This window comes from Sparus aurata, chromosome 4, assembly GCF_900880675.1.
Source record: "Sparus aurata chromosome 4, fSpaAur1.1, whole genome shotgun sequence".
Classification (NCBI taxonomy): Eukaryota; Metazoa; Chordata; class Actinopteri; order Spariformes; family Sparidae; genus Sparus; species Sparus aurata.
Window position 1 is genome coordinate 27,430,070 of NC_044190.1, and position 15,462 is coordinate 27,445,531.

A 15,462-nucleotide genomic window follows, 5' to 3' on the forward strand; every position below is an offset into this window, starting at 1 on the left:
GAAAGAAAAAGATGAGACAAGCGAACAGTCTGTGTTTTGCTCTATTAATAAAACAGCAAATGCAACAATAGTACTGTATGATCCAGCAGCTCCTTCACTTGGGAATGAAAAGGGCTGCAGCACGACAATGGCAACAAATAACACACGCACAGAGGGCCAGATGGATGGCCCTAGGCCCCTATTATGAAGTGACAGTGATCAGGATGAGCAGCCCTGTGAGAGTCACACAGCCCTGACATGCAGGACACAAACACACACACACACACACACACACACAGCAAGAACACACTGGGCATAGTGAATGTATGTACAGTCAATGGCGCTTGCAGCCACACACAGCACACCCCCCTCCACCCCACACGCACACACACAGCAGGTGGGGAAAAGCTGGCCCAATGAGCTTCTCTGCTGCGCTGTAGCTGTGCCACATTAACAAAGCCCTCCAGGGAAACCCTGTAGCGCAGGGTCATGGTCTGGTCACATGCCTCGCTTTCCACACATCTCGCTTTCTCTCTCTTTCGTTCCGAAGCTCTCATATGATATGCTCCCGTTCACGCACGTTTATCGCTGCGATTTTTCATCCTTCCAACCTTACATCTACGCCCCCTTCCCCACACAGCCAACCCCCTCTGTTCTCCTCATCCGTGTGTCCACTCTCTCTCTCTGCCTTATTTCATCCTCCTGTCTTCCCTTCTTTCCTCTGCTCTCTCCTGTGTGTTAACCTGTGTGTTGCTTCTCTTCCTCTCCTCCCTTCCCTCCGCCTCCCCTCTCCTGACGGTACAGTGTGCCGCGTGTCTCCTCCTCTCACAGCAAGCGCAGCATTACACAGTCAAACTGGGTCACAACCCTATCATTGGGGGACACACACTTCGGCGCTGCAGCGAGGACAACGGGAGACGTGTGTGTGTGTGTGTTAATGCGTGCGTGTGCAGGTACAGTGTGCTTTTTGTGCATCAGCTTGCTTAAATGCAGCAGCTGAAACCTCAGGCCGGTTTCAAGTCTACTTCCTCTCCAATTATCACCATCAAAACAAAAAACCACAGATCTTCTCTACCCAACCACCACTTCTAAAACCCTGCTCGGGTTTCCGTGGCAACGTAACCCAACAGACAACGTCAGCTTACGGAAGGTGCGGTTAAGGGTATTGACCGTTTTTAAACACCTCATTCTTACTAATACCACTAAATAATGGAAAGAATCGATAGTGGCAGCGAGGTGAAGCCGGAGATCTATGCGTGAGTGGTTGCGAGAGCGGCCGAGGGGAGGGCGGGTGATGAGAGAGAGAGAGAGAGAGAGAGAGAGAGAGAGAGAGAGAGAGAGAGAGAGAGAGAGAGAGAGAGAGAGAGAGAGAGAGAGAGAGAGAAAAAGATGTGTGTGTGGAGAAGATGGTGATGATACATGTGAGGTGAGACATGAAAATGAAAAATCATGGGAGATGGGGTGTGATTGGGAAAAAAACAAAAAAACCAGAGTGCAAAAGAGGTGCGAGGTGAGGCGAGAGATGGAGTGGAGAGGAAAGCAGAGATATACGGGGGTGCAGATGGGTGAGTGGGTGGCGGGTACACGGTGGGGAATATTGAAGGGGAAGGGGAGGGGGGGGGCCTATCTTGTCTGCACAATGGCAATTAGTGGCCTTACCCCCCCTCACCTCAGAGAGCCATTACTCTCCCGTGCAAGACTAGGCCAATCAATAGCAGCCCACTCAGCCTGGGGAATGGAGCTACACTTAATACAGCTCTCGTGTCACAACCTATTCACTCACCACACACAGACACACACACACACACATACACACACACTTCACAACATGCATACGTAAGGCAAGGCTGGGGGAACAAATAAGGCTGGAGGGAGGGAGGGAGGGAGGGAGGGAGGTAGGGAGGAGTGAGGGTGATCACAGTGAACTGCTAAGCAACAGACCCCCCGCCTCCACCACCACCACCATCACCCCTCTCTCTCTCCTCCTCTTCCTCCTCCTTTTCCATGTCGAAGCAAAGCAGACAGGAGAAGAGGCAGGGCAGACTAAATAATTAAGAGAGAGGGAAGCAGGTGAGGGGAAGAAGGGAATAAAAGAGACGAGGACCGTCTCACAACGGCTTCATTCTCTCCTCGCAGCCTGCAGAATCCGCGCACACTTCCAGGCCTCGACGCACACACACACACACAAAAAACACAAACTATTTTTCAAGCTATTATTCCTCTGTCCTTCCCTCCTCCTCCTCCTCCTCCTCTCAAACACAACCACCACCCGCCCACCACCTCTTCATACACCCCAAACCCTTTTCCTTCTGTTCTTCAAACACAGTGCCTGCCAACCAGACGCAGATCTGTCAGACTCACAATTTTTCATCAACGCATTTACAACTCTTAAGGGGCTCAGGGGGAATCGTCCCAGAGTGGTCACATGTGTGCATCTATGTATGTGTCTTCCCATTTAAACCCACAGGAAGTCATGTAGGTCCATAAGTCCCCCCCCCCCATCAAGCCTCCATCCCTCCTCCAAGATTTCCTCTTGTCCATTTTCAACCGTCCTGCTCCAATTTCCAATTCCAGTCTCCGCCCCTCCCTCCCTCACATCGCGGTGCCATCTGATAGGAGAAAAAAAATCACACAAGAGGCATGTGATTGGCACCAAGCTGGTGTCAGTTCTGCCATATGCTCCTCCCCTCCCGGCTATACGGAGAGAAGATGGCCATACATGCTGGCCCTGTGGGGAGCCAGAGGAGGCAGAGGAGGAGAGCGGCACAGCCCTCGTCCCCAGAGTCGAAAATAGGCTCATCAGCTCTCAACCTGCACTTCATTAGCTGTACTGATTGTCACTTGCTTGCTGTGTAGGGGTAGTGTGTGTGTGTGTGTGTGTGTCGTGGTGATGGGGTCGGGCGGAGAGCGGTTGAGGGACAGAAGAGGTAAAGACAGAAGGAAGGAGCCAGGAGAAGAGAGAAAGAAATCAGGCGCTGTCTCAGTCCCAAGCTGTGTGTGATTAATGTGAAGCTCCTTTCTCTATCGCCTCCTCTATTACCAGTCCCACTCTCCCAGACTGCCTCCACACTTGACCGCTCAAGCTGAGCCACACATGCGCACACACACACACACACACACACACACACACACACACACACACACACATACACAGACGTACAAAGATGCAAAGCAACAGCGGCAGCAACAGACAAACAAGCCAAGAGGCGGTCAGAGGCTGCAGCCAAGTGTCCTCTGTGTGGATGGCACCTTTTACTTCAGCCGCTGACCCGATCAAAAAGCAAATAAAAAAAATAAAAAAGTCACTACAGATATTAAGTGGGCTATTTCACTCAGCTGGTGGTGGTGCTGTGGGCGGGGGCGGGACATAGCACTGAATCCCACTGGATGACTGAGTCTTGATGGGAGGACAGCAGCGCTACACCAAGATGGCCCCTACCGATCCTCTGCCACCGCCGCCTCTGCCAGAAAAGCCCCGACCACAGCCGGCCCCCCCAGCCCTGCCAGGCAGAAGGTGCTCTCCTCCGCACCCCGCCCCTCCTCCCCCCCCCCTCCACCCGCCACCCGCCTCCCTCCCAGCATGCATTACAACAACATCAGCACTTAATTAAACAGTCCATTTCACACCTGGTGTGCATAGCAGTGCCCAGCCAACCCTGCATCCATATGCCACCCCGCCAGCACACGCTACCACAAGCCTCAACACGTGCACACGCCTCACACGCGAAAAGCATCCCCACGCGTGCAGACACACAATTACCACTGATGCACACAAAAAAAACGCCGCACACACCTGCCACGACAGTCTTGGCCACGCAGTGACAACAAGCCACAAAGCCTGTAATCTGCATCGCTGAGTGGGGGGAGGGGAGAAGAGCACTGCATGTGTGTGTCTATGTGTGTGTGTGTGTGTGTGTGTGTGTGCACACGTGTATGTGTGTGTTGCTGTGCCAGTGAGAGAAAAGAAAGACAGTACAAGATGGCGGATGGAAATAAGAGGAGCAATCCTCTGTGCCTTCTGCTGACTGTACAAACTGTATATTATGCTTAAATGCTGCTCTGCTACCGAGCGGAGTCGTGAGAGGTGTAAGGTTGCTGTGTGTGGAGAGAGAGAGAGAGAGAGAGAGAGAGAGAGAGAGAGAGAGAATGGAGGGGGAAGCAAATGAGCTTGTTTGTGAGTGTTTCAGGGACAGTCACAGCCTGAAGGGTTCTGCCTTCAAGAAACACACACACACACACACACACACACACACACACACACACACACACACACACACGGAGCACAGCGAGGCTGTGTGAGCTCCAGGCAGGCTCCAGATGGAGAGGTCAGAGACACACTGCCCCGCTGTCCCAGCATGCTCTAGGCTCCCAGAAACAAGGGGAGCCTCCAACCGGCCACACACATGCACACACACACACACATGTGCAAACACACACGTACAATGTGACAAACACCTCAGGTTTTCACAAATCTACTAATTACTTCCAACTCCTCTCTTTCCCCGGCAGTTCATTCCATCCATCTTGTACACCTTTATTCTCCCCCTCTCCATTCTTTCTCCAGGCAGTGAGTGTACTACAGTCGGCGTGAACGCCGTCATGAAATTCTTGCGGGGTGTGTGTATGTGTCTGTCCGTGTGTGTGCGTCTAAGAGTGTGTAAGAAGAAACAACTGAGAGGATTAAACCCAGGTCTGCCTAATTAATCAGATATCAGCAGGCCTGCCTTTTTGTGGCAGCGTGTTATCTGTGAGTGGTGTGTGTTTGCGCACACATGTGAGTGCTGTCGTGTGTGTGTGTGTGTGCGTGTGTGTGTGTGCGTGTGTGTGTGTGCGTGTGTGTGTGTGTGTGTGTGCTCAGGCGAGTGTACATGGGATGAGAGTGTGTCCTTTACGCTGCTCTGATACTCATTATCCATCACCTCCTCTCTTCAGCGCCACACTCGGTACACAGAGCTATTCATTATACTCGCGACAGACAAGTGACGACGTACGTGTCTGTGTGTGTGTGTGTGTGTGTGTGTGTGTGTGTGTGTGTGTGTGTGTGTGTGTGTGTGTGTGTGTGTGGGTGTGTGTATAAACAGCAGCCGTGCTCAGGGTCTTAAATCAGTTCAGCGGCCGGTGGCAGTAATACTAGTACTCAAACCTAACTAATTCCTCCAGGCCTCAGGACACTGAGTCATGGCACCTCATATATACTGCACCACTCACCTCAAAGCATCAACCAGAGGGGGGGAGAGATGGAGAGAGAGGGAGAGAGGTTGAGTCAAAGTAGCTAATGAAAGGATAGCAAGCTGCAGCATGCAAAAAAAAAAAAAAAAATCACGAGGCTTACACAGTTGCAAAGACAACTGTTTGCATGTGTGGGGGCGTTTGGGTGTGTGTGTGTGTGTTGCCTATAAATACAGGCTTCGCAGACAGAGAGGTGACTGGAGCTCCAGGGGCTGCATGCCTCTCTGCCCACCCGGAGCCGGAGCTCCCAACACGGGGCAGAGTTGCCCTTTATGCCTGACGGCTGACTCACCCACACATCACTGCCTACACCAGCCGGGCGGGCGGCACAGTCAGCAGGCCTCAAAAATAACAAAAGGGGCTTTTTTGTGCTTTTAATAAAAAGGTGGCGGAGCTTAATCAGACAGGATCTGGCATCTGTTTGTATGACAAAGACACAGACAGGAGATCTCTGCCTTAGTAGATTGTGAAATACAAATGGAACGGGGCACGCGTATTCTCACCTTGCAGCACAATGAAAAATGAAAAAAAGGCAGAGGTTATTAAGAAGAGATTAAAAAAAAAACATGACTAAGAAAATGAAAGCCGTGTGTTCTGTAGTTGCAAAAAAAAAAGGGGGGGACAAGCGACAGAGACGAGAAGGAAAATTTCCAATAAAAAAAGTCAGAGATAAAATAAAAAAGCCAAGAATGAACTCACAGAGAGACAGACTAAAGACAAACTAACGGGGCTGGCATGTAGGACTGAGGGGAGTGAAGAGAGATGAAGGGGAGAGGGATTGAGAGGGAGGTGACTAGGGGTTGGGGCTGGGCGCTCTCTCTGTGTGGGTAATAAATCATTTGCAGGATTTTTCTGGGTCCCAGGCTGCACTGGACTGGGGAGCAAGGTGTCCTGGGACTGCCAGGAAAAGGAGGGGACCGTCTGATTTAGGAGCCAGAGCAAGGGTGGACAGCCGGGGTAAGCTGGGCCTCTCTGGAGCCGAGGCACAGAGCCACACATATGTACATGCGTGGATGTGCACACCCTTGATAACCCTCTACAATAAGGCTCTCCTTTGTTGGGTAATCGTGTGTTTACATGTGTGTAACTAAGACACACTGGGGACATGGGTCTCAGAAAATACCTCTATGCACATGTGTTGTAGAGGCCAGTTTTTCATACAGGAAACAAAGAAAGCCACAAACCCCTCCTTGAGCACCTACATAAACACATTTGCAAGAATGTTTCCACCTTAAAAAGGGACAGTTCAGCATTTCCGAAAACAACTATGTACAAGGACCGGTAATTCAACCACCTGAGGCTTATTTCGTCTTCATACACCCACAGCACGGAGCTCTGAGTGATAGGATGTGAAGAACGGTGACAACGTACAAAGGGGAATTACCGTACCATCACCCATCATGTACACGTTGACAAGCACGCCTGAGCGTACGTGCACTCACACACAGCACATTAAGTGGGTCAGCCGGAGTGGATCCTCCTCGTCCCAGCATCTCCAGAGACTCCCGACTAATTCAATCCTGTGTGGATATCATCCCACTGCCATTAGCAGCTCTGCACTGAGCTACACAAACCGGCCATTGAACATATGACCCCCACACACACAAATGACCAGATACACAAATGACCAGATACACAACCACACACACACAACCACACACAAGCCGTCAGGTTTACAGGACCGGCTGTAACAAGACATCCAGCTCTAATTATGGTTTAATGGTTTGATATTATCACAGTATTTTCAGCTCCATGTGTTGAAGTCAGATACTAAACATACTGAGATAAGATCAAACTTAAACCACAACCTCTAATTAAACTTTTTACACTTTCAAGATGTTTTCAAACCTGTAGAAATAAATCGCCAAATGACAGCCTACACGTTTTCCGTACAGTTTATCCAGCAGACTTAAACTTGACAGTGTCCTGTGGCTTTACCTCGAGGTTCTTCGGCCTGTTTCGCCAGTTTACGGAGGGCTGCAGCGAATCCGGAGTGGGCAGACTGGGTAGCAGGGCTTCCATTGGCTACGATGGAGCCGTTGAGAGGCGACGGGGTGAGTGGGCTGACCGTCGCCGTGGTACGGGTCGCCGTGGAGATCATTCCTAACGATGGTGACTTTGGCTCATGGCTCATGCCTACCGAAAGGGAGGAGATTGGGAAAGTATTAATGATCAATACTGCATTCAGATTAGAGAAGCAACAAGCAAAAAAAATTAAAATAAAAAAATGAGCCACGAGGAATTGAGGATTGAAGAAATACGCAAAGAGACCAGTGCAGACAGAAATATGCGAACAGAGGAAGGCGCATAGCTCGTTTCCTTGGACACAGAGACAGTCAGGGCAGAGTGTGGTGCCGGGTATCTGTTTGTGACAGCTTGAGCGGATGGGGATTGGTGGTGCGAGGGGCAGAGGGGCTTTGGTTGTATGCCTCAGGGTCAGAGGTGAGAGGTTAGGAGGGCAGGTCACCCCTCCCTTGCTAAAAGAGCTCCAGTCTGGCTGTGTGTCTGCCAGAGGTCCACGAGTTTACACAATCGCTCCTCTCCCGAGCATGCGCCAGAGCTACCAGCGTTACCATATTTCTCATTGGCAGTGTTTTATATTATGGTACATGTTCACAAATTCAGCGTACACACATCCAGTTTAGCAACTCATTGGCTCCCTCACACAGCCGACACTTTCGAAGAAGAGTCCCATTCATGTTGTCCTTGATCCAATTACTGCTGCCAGGAAGGTGCTACTAAGACCCGTCTCTAATCGGGAGAGAAGAGATTTATAACAGCGTCGTGAGAGGAAATTAACCCGATGTTAGAAAAAGTGAAAGCTGGATATTTTTGGAAGTTGGACAAACATGGTTTTAACACGGGGATTTCTTGAGTTCGCAGTTTTCTGTTCGACTCAAGAAAAGTCAAAGATTGAAAAAGGGCGATTTTTCTGTGTCACGACTCTTTTATAGCCTCAAGGTTTTTTAAGAGCTGCATGGTGGTTGAAGAGGTGAGGAGGGTTGAGACGGCTGTCCCTTTCCTTCCTCTCTCTCTGTGTGTGTGTGTGTGTGTGTGTGTGTGTGCTTGTGTGTGTGTTGAAAGGTGACACCCTGTTGACAGCCTCTCTGTCAGTGGAATCCCTGAATGCCAGAACGGCGTGTGATAGCCCTACGTGCTCGGGCAAAACAGGCACACACACAAATTAAGGATGGCTTAAAGGACAGCGTAAGTTCAGACTGGCATGGTTTGTGTATGGCAGAGGTATTAACTGCTACACTAAAACACACGCGCTAACACACGCGCGAGGGATTGCTCAGAATCCTCCTTAAATCAACATTCAAAGTGCAACTTCCAGCGAACACGACGACTTCTGAGACAAAGACACGCTCACCGGGATAGAAGCAGCTTACTAACAGTATATCAATAGCACAATTGGATAAGTAGGAGTTATATCTGGGTTTACCCCCCCCCCCCCGAGGCTGAGAGGGCTATAAAAAGATCATGTTTCCTCCCGAGATGAGAGCAGAGGCACAGCATCCCAGTGTGTGCGTGTGGACACACAGCGACAAGTCAGGCATGAGAGAGTGAATAACGTTCCCAACACCTCTCGAGTTGTCCTGCCTGTAACCTCCCAGTTACCCAGTGCACTCCGAATGAACCCAGCACACAATTAATAATGGAATTCACAATGACTACCGTCTGAGCAACGCACAAGGTGCCATTGAGGGACGAGCAAACAAGCGATAAACACACACTCATGCACACATATCGACTGCCCAGTCCGGTAACGTGACTTTGTCAAGACACTAGACTTGCTTGCTCCTGCCTCGGTCTTTAGAGAAAGTCAGAGAAGGGGAGTTAAAGAGACACACGCCGAACTTTTTTTTTTTTTTTTTTAAACATACTACAGAGTACACTGTTTTAACCACAGACATGAAACCGCAGCACTGACGCGAGTAACACAGTGAAAGAAGAGACAGACGAGCACAAAACTTGACAAACACACACACACGCAGATGAACATATCCGGAGGTCTAGCAGTGGTTCATGACCCCCACCCACCCACCACCCTCTTATCCACACAGATTAAAAGCGTGGCCGAAGCTCCTTACTGCACAAAGGAGTTGAGCCGCCCGGATCCCCCATGGCTGCATCTTCACGTTGAGCCCAGCCCAGCACACACCGGCAGCCACCGACAGGACACACACCATCTTCCTGCTCCTCGTTCTCGCTCTCTCTCTCTCTCTCTCCCTCTCTCTCCGTCTGTCTGTCTATCTTCTCTCCTCTCGCCCCGTCCACCCTCTCTCTCTCTCTCTCTCTCTCTCACCCTCTCTCCCTGCCTTCCTGTCTCTCTCGCCGCCGCTCACAAAGACCGTTTAGAGCTTATCTAACAAAGCAACACACCACACACGCTGCCTATCTCTCCCCTCCTTGCTCTCTCTCTCCCTCTCTCTCTCTCTAAGTGAGAAAACAGAAATTCTTAACCTAGCAGCTGCTGCGATGTCACATGACCTCACCCCCTCCCCTTCCCTCCCTCCCTCCCTCCCTCCCTCTCTCTCTCTCACTCTCTCTCTCTCCCTTCTCACACTCTCCCTCACTCCTCCTCCTCCCCTCTCAACCTATAATTCCTCAGCCATTTGTAGATAACAGACACAGGCATGCATGCCCTGCCAAGGCGAGCTGTATGAGGGGGAGGGGAGAGGAGAGGAGAGGCGCTGAGGAGGAGGAGGAGGAGGAGGGGAGAGTGCTCAGCCGGTCACCACATCTGACCCCATTGCTGGGGAGCGACAGGCAGTGTGCATGTATGTGTGCATGTACATAGATGAACGGGTAGGAGGTGGATGGGGTGGGGGGTGGGGGGGTACTAGGTTAAAAACGTGAGGCGCTTGTCCCTTCTTGAGGCGGCGAGACAGAAAAAGGAAGAGAAGAGGAAAGACAAAGCAAAAAAAAGAGGGCAAGTCCTGGCCTGTGTGGAGCCCTGCTGCACGAGAGAGGCAAACCTTTTGTGGTGGAGTATCTGCCTCAGTTCACTTCACTTTGCTTGATTTGCATAATTGTTTTCTAACAACTGAAAAAATGCCCATCAAGAAGAATGAAAGGGAGCGACGTTCAAAACAAAACAAACAAACAAACAAAAAAAAAGCCTTTATCTCTTTACCATTTCGCACAAACAAAGAAGTCATACCATAAAAAATGCGCACGTGCAATCGCTTTACGGCACGTACACGCACTACAGTAACGAGTGGTTTGCCATCAGGTTCGAGGAGACTAGTGCGTAATAGTGGCTGGGGGTGGAGGACTCAGGAAAAGAGTAAAAAAGAAAAAAAAAAAAAAAGCGTGGGTTTGACTTCCCCTCTGTCCGTCCTGCTGTCATTGCAGGGGTGTGAATGAGTTGTTTCTTTAGTCATTTCCTCCTTCCTTCAGTCGCTGCTTTTCTCAGAACCGCGAGGGAGCGAGGGTGATGACAGGGAGAGGAGATTATCACTCGGGGTAAAAAAAAAAACAACAACAAAACAAACGGTGGCCAGCATTATGCCAAAGGCCGACTCCCCGCCAAAGCTCCTTTCTGTTCCTTAGGCCGCGGTCCGACTCCCCTGAGACGACACAGGGATGCCAGACTCTCTCCTCCGTCCTTCCCTCTCCCTCTCTCTCCTGTCTTGCATCACCGAGATCACCCTGCTGGTGCTGGAGATGCGTGCTTCTTTGCCGTCCGTGTTGATGTTGTCTGTCCGAGGGCGCTTGTATGAGGCAACCTCGGCATCAGACCATATCATAGCAGGGTAGTGGGCTGAGGGGATAGCAGGTGCTGACCTGGCTTTCCTCAAAAAATGATGCTTGATCAGTCTCTCTCTGCTGGAACTCACGGGGTGTCCTGATGGTGTAAGGGTTGACTAGCTTTCCCTGGTTTGAGTCTTTGGTTACAGTCTTTGGTTAACATGTGAACCCTGATCTCTGTGCCCTCATTTCCTGTGAAATCGTCCGCCGTCTCATATCCAGGAAAGGCTGTTATGCCGTAAAACCACAAAAACAGAAGTGCAGCCCTACGAGAAAGTGGCATCTTTCCATTTCTGTCCCAGTATAAACTAACGCACAAGAGCTGTGTAATTAACTGAAATATCGTTGTAGCTAACATATGGCCGAGTCGCACAAGCTGCAGTGTTTTGATAAAGGTAAAATGTGTGACAAAACAGCATTATAATGAGTCCCAACGTACGAATCTCGTTTCCCAGATGTTAAATGTTTGTTTGACGCGGACCCCGACAAATGTTTGATAGTTCATTCACGGAAAAATGAGAAATGCGAAGCAAAAACGATCACTCCTGCTAATCGTGAATCATGTGGCAATTTAATATGTAATATCTGTCAAGATAATAGCATTAAGACTTTTTTTTTTTTCAACCATATCACGCAGCCCCCTAAATTGCTTGGTGAAACACTGCACTCAAGATTAAAACAAGCGCGATAGGATTAAGTGAAAATCAATGAAAGCATTACGGTTATGAGGGTGTACATGGTCTGACAAGAGAGCGCCTTCCCTCCTATCTGTTGCCACTTCTTCTTCTCTAAAACCAGAAAAAAAACAGAGGCCGTTCACACCAAGGCTCCCTTTTCAGACTAATGTACTGATGAATAGCCGTGATCTAAGCAATCCAGGGATGAGTAACGTCTTATGAATTTCCAGATAAGTGAGCCCTGCCTCCACCTCTTACCATCACTCAGTTACAACACACTCGCTCTGTGTTACAGGGCCAGTCCCTGGCCCCCTCTGTTCTTCAAACATCCAGCAGGTGGCATTGTCTCCCAGTTAATGAGAGGGAGTCCTCTAAATGAGACAGCATATGTCACAGTCCTTAAATCCAGTGATACACAACAGAGAAGTAGATTTTAAACGATATCGCTGCTGTGGATTATGAGGAAAGGACAAAGGCTGCTTCCACGAGCGAGGTTTAGAACGTTAATGAAAAAGGTCTTAAAAAGATGTGAATGAATGCGATCCGTTGGCTCCGGCGCAGAAGTGTAACATTACCGACAACACAAGGGTTAAAGGGGGCTGTTACACACCGAGCTTCCTGATGCTATTAACCCTTTGCATGCCGTTACACCCTGAGGGGAAAACAAAACAAAGCCCTGAAAAAAAAAAGGAAAAAAAAAGGAATGTAGATTACAACAAACCACACAAACACGATGCCGCCCGCACACACACACACACACAGAGCGGATTGACTGCTAAATGGCATACAGTAAACACACAGTTTTAACACCCCGCTGGTAGTAAAGCCGATCACTAACTCCCATAGTCAAACAGACACACTGACACACACACACAGTTCCACCCTTTTGCAGGTTGGAATGCAGATTACAATTCTCTCTCTCTCTCTCTCTCTCTCTCTCTCTCTCTCTCTCTCTCTCTCTCTCTCTCTCTCTCTCTCTCTCTCTCTCTCTCTCTCTCTCTCTCTCTCTCTCTCTCTCTCACTCTCTCTCACTCTCTCTCACTCTCTCTCACTCTCTCACTCTCTCACTCACTCTCACACAGTAAATCCTCTTGGCTCCTGTATGCCCTGGCCAGTGGGGAGATAATGCAGTGGCAGCTCTAGCGAGTGGTTAATCTTTAACCAGGAAGGGATTTGCCTATCAGCTCGTTAAAACTAGCAGGCCAGTGCTGCCGGTTCCTCTATCTGATCCAGCCACAAGCCTGGCCTGGCCAAGCCCCTAGGCAGCGTGGACTGGAACTGTAACTCACTACGAACGAACTGCGTATCCATGCTTTTACTTGATACGGCACACTGAAGCCAGGCTACAGTACTGTGGGAAACAGAGCCAAGCCGGTCAGTGTCTGCCCTCGAGTGTGCAGTAAAGGCGTCGTTGCAATCAACTGGTTGGCTCAACGTGTGTGGTCAGGCGGGTGACTAAAGCAACGTTTCTTGAAAATCTCGCTGTGCCTGTGTTTGAGTACTTTTGTGGCTCTGGTGTAACACGGCCTCTGCGGTTTGGTGTTTTGTTCCACTCCTACATTCCTGTTCGTACTTTCCTCTAACAAATAGCACCCTCGCTGTGTTCTGCTAATCTCCCCTTCGCTGTACTATCAGAGCTGTATTTGTTAGCACAATACAAACAGTCGCCGGCAATTTTTTTTGACGTCATTCCTAGTGGGAGGCTTTTATTGCGAAGCAGCCACCGGAAGTTCGTCCTAATTTGTCACTATGATTAAAAAGGGGGCACGGTGTACTTTCAGAGATGACATTTAATGAGGCAATGATCCTAACTAAACAAGCAAGCTATTCTTAATAAGGTCCCCAGAAAGCTGTTTGAATTTGGAAAGCTGGCAGGGTCCGCCAAATATAAACAAAGCAAAACATTAATGGAACCGTGCGCTGAAGTTCAAATTTGTTTATTCATGATGAAAACGAAGAGACTTTGTTGTTTCGTTTGTCAAGGCATAATACATCAAATATTTCTCTCCTCTAATTAAAATGTCTTCCCCAAAACTACATAATGCGCCTTTAACAAACAACTGATTAATGGTACATAGGTGACTCCCTTCTTTTTAGTGCTTTTATGTCAACACACCAGTCTTAATTGCTGTAGTAAACAAGCAGCGGTTTGCAGTTCGTGCAGACCAGCAAGCCTCCAACGCATCATCAAGATAAGCAACACCTTTTCCCCTGCCATGATGTTGCAGATAACTGGAAAACCCCCTACATCAGATCATCAATTCTGATCACGATAGCACAGTGCAGGTACTCAAAAAACTGAGGCATCACTCAGTGGGACATCAGACTTCAATCAGAGGACACGGGTTCAACCACCCGCCCTGCTGAAATGATCTCATCCGCTCGTACAGGAGAGAGTTAGAGCCGGCTTAATGAGTACATGTCATCATGAATGGTTGACTGGCTTTCTAGCTGGCTGACGATGTGCTGACAGAGGGATGAAAGGGGACGGGAGGAGGGTATGCAAGAATTGAGCATGAAGGGAACTTCTGACTAGAGACAGAGAGACGTGAACAAAAAAAATTGAGGGTGCCAGTGATAAAAATACCAGTGATGCAGCAATGTGGATGAAAGCAGCCTAGGAAAAAAACAGGATGTAATACGGGCATTACAGCCCCTAACGCAGCACGCTTCGACCTAAAGTGAGCTTAAAAAGAAGACACCTAGAGTAACCGGCTGAATGACAGCAGGAAGCATAACTCTGCGGCTGACAAAGTCAACACTGGGTGACGTGCTGTTATAAATAGCACTCATGTACTGTACACATGAGCAGCCACTGAAGTTGTGATGAAAGAACAAAGGGGTGATCTTCAAGCCGGACAGAGAGAGAATAACCAACGTAAACAGTGGCCTCATACGTCCATAAACGTGCAACATAAACTGTACAAATAAATGTTTGTCATGATCTCAGCTTGAACACAGATAATCCACACAGACACACACACACACACACACACACACACACACACCACACACACACACACACCCACCACACAGTAATCCAGGAGCACAGCAGGATTAACCTGCTCCGCCAGTGCAAGGTTTGTTTGACTTCTGAGATGAGAATGTCAGAGCAACATATCCTCAGGTACTATAGAATGGATGTGTGTGTGTGTGTGTGTGTGTGTGTGTGTGCCCGTGTGTGCGTGCTCACATATGCTCACACTGCATGTCTGTGCAGTGGCACACGTGTGTCACATCTTTTCACTCCATACCAAAGAGAAGGGGAAAAAAAACAAATATCAGAGAAATCCTGAAACGCAGCACTGTGGGTGCAGAGCTGCAGGATCAAAAGGCGACAATTCCACTAGAGAGTGAGAGAGAAAAGAAGAAAGGAGGGGGAAAGAAAAGGGAGGCAAAGAAACGGAGAGAAACAAGGGAAAGAGGGAGAGAGAGAGAGAGAGGGAGAGAGAGACAGAGAGAGAGACAGAGAGAGAGAGAGAGAGAGAGAGAGAGAGAGAGAGAGAGAGAGAGAGAGAGAGAGATAGATGGGAGCATTGCCTGTGTCTGAGCTGTCATTATACAGCAGGCCTCCATTATGGAACTACAGCAAAGAACAGAGTACATCTCCCCCTGACCTGCCTCGCTGTCACCATCTGGAACACACACACACCACACACCTCCACACACCTACACACACACACACCCTCTGTGCAAAGAGCAAAGAGAGCAGTCTTCCTACCTTTTACCTGTGTGGCTTCAAATGATACGGCTGTACACAGTACACACTGTGTGTGTGTGTGTGTGTGTGTGCGCGTGTGTGAGAGTGGTGCACGTGCAC

At 49.2% G+C, this 15,462-nt stretch overlaps 1 protein-coding gene across 2 annotated transcripts in view; it reads right to left on the bottom strand.

The window, feature by feature from the left end:
• The window catches only part of gse1b (Gse1 coiled-coil protein b), a 186,785-nt gene that overhangs the window by 19,501 nt on the left and 151,822 nt on the right, over positions 1-15,462 (bottom strand). For both annotated transcript variants that reach the window (XM_030413892.1, XM_030413891.1), the window contains exon 3: positions 7,147-7,344. In XM_030413892.1, the coding sequence (XP_030269752.1) occupies positions 7,147-7,344 (198 nt within the window). The remainder of the gene's footprint in view (positions 1-7,146; positions 7,345-15,462) is intronic.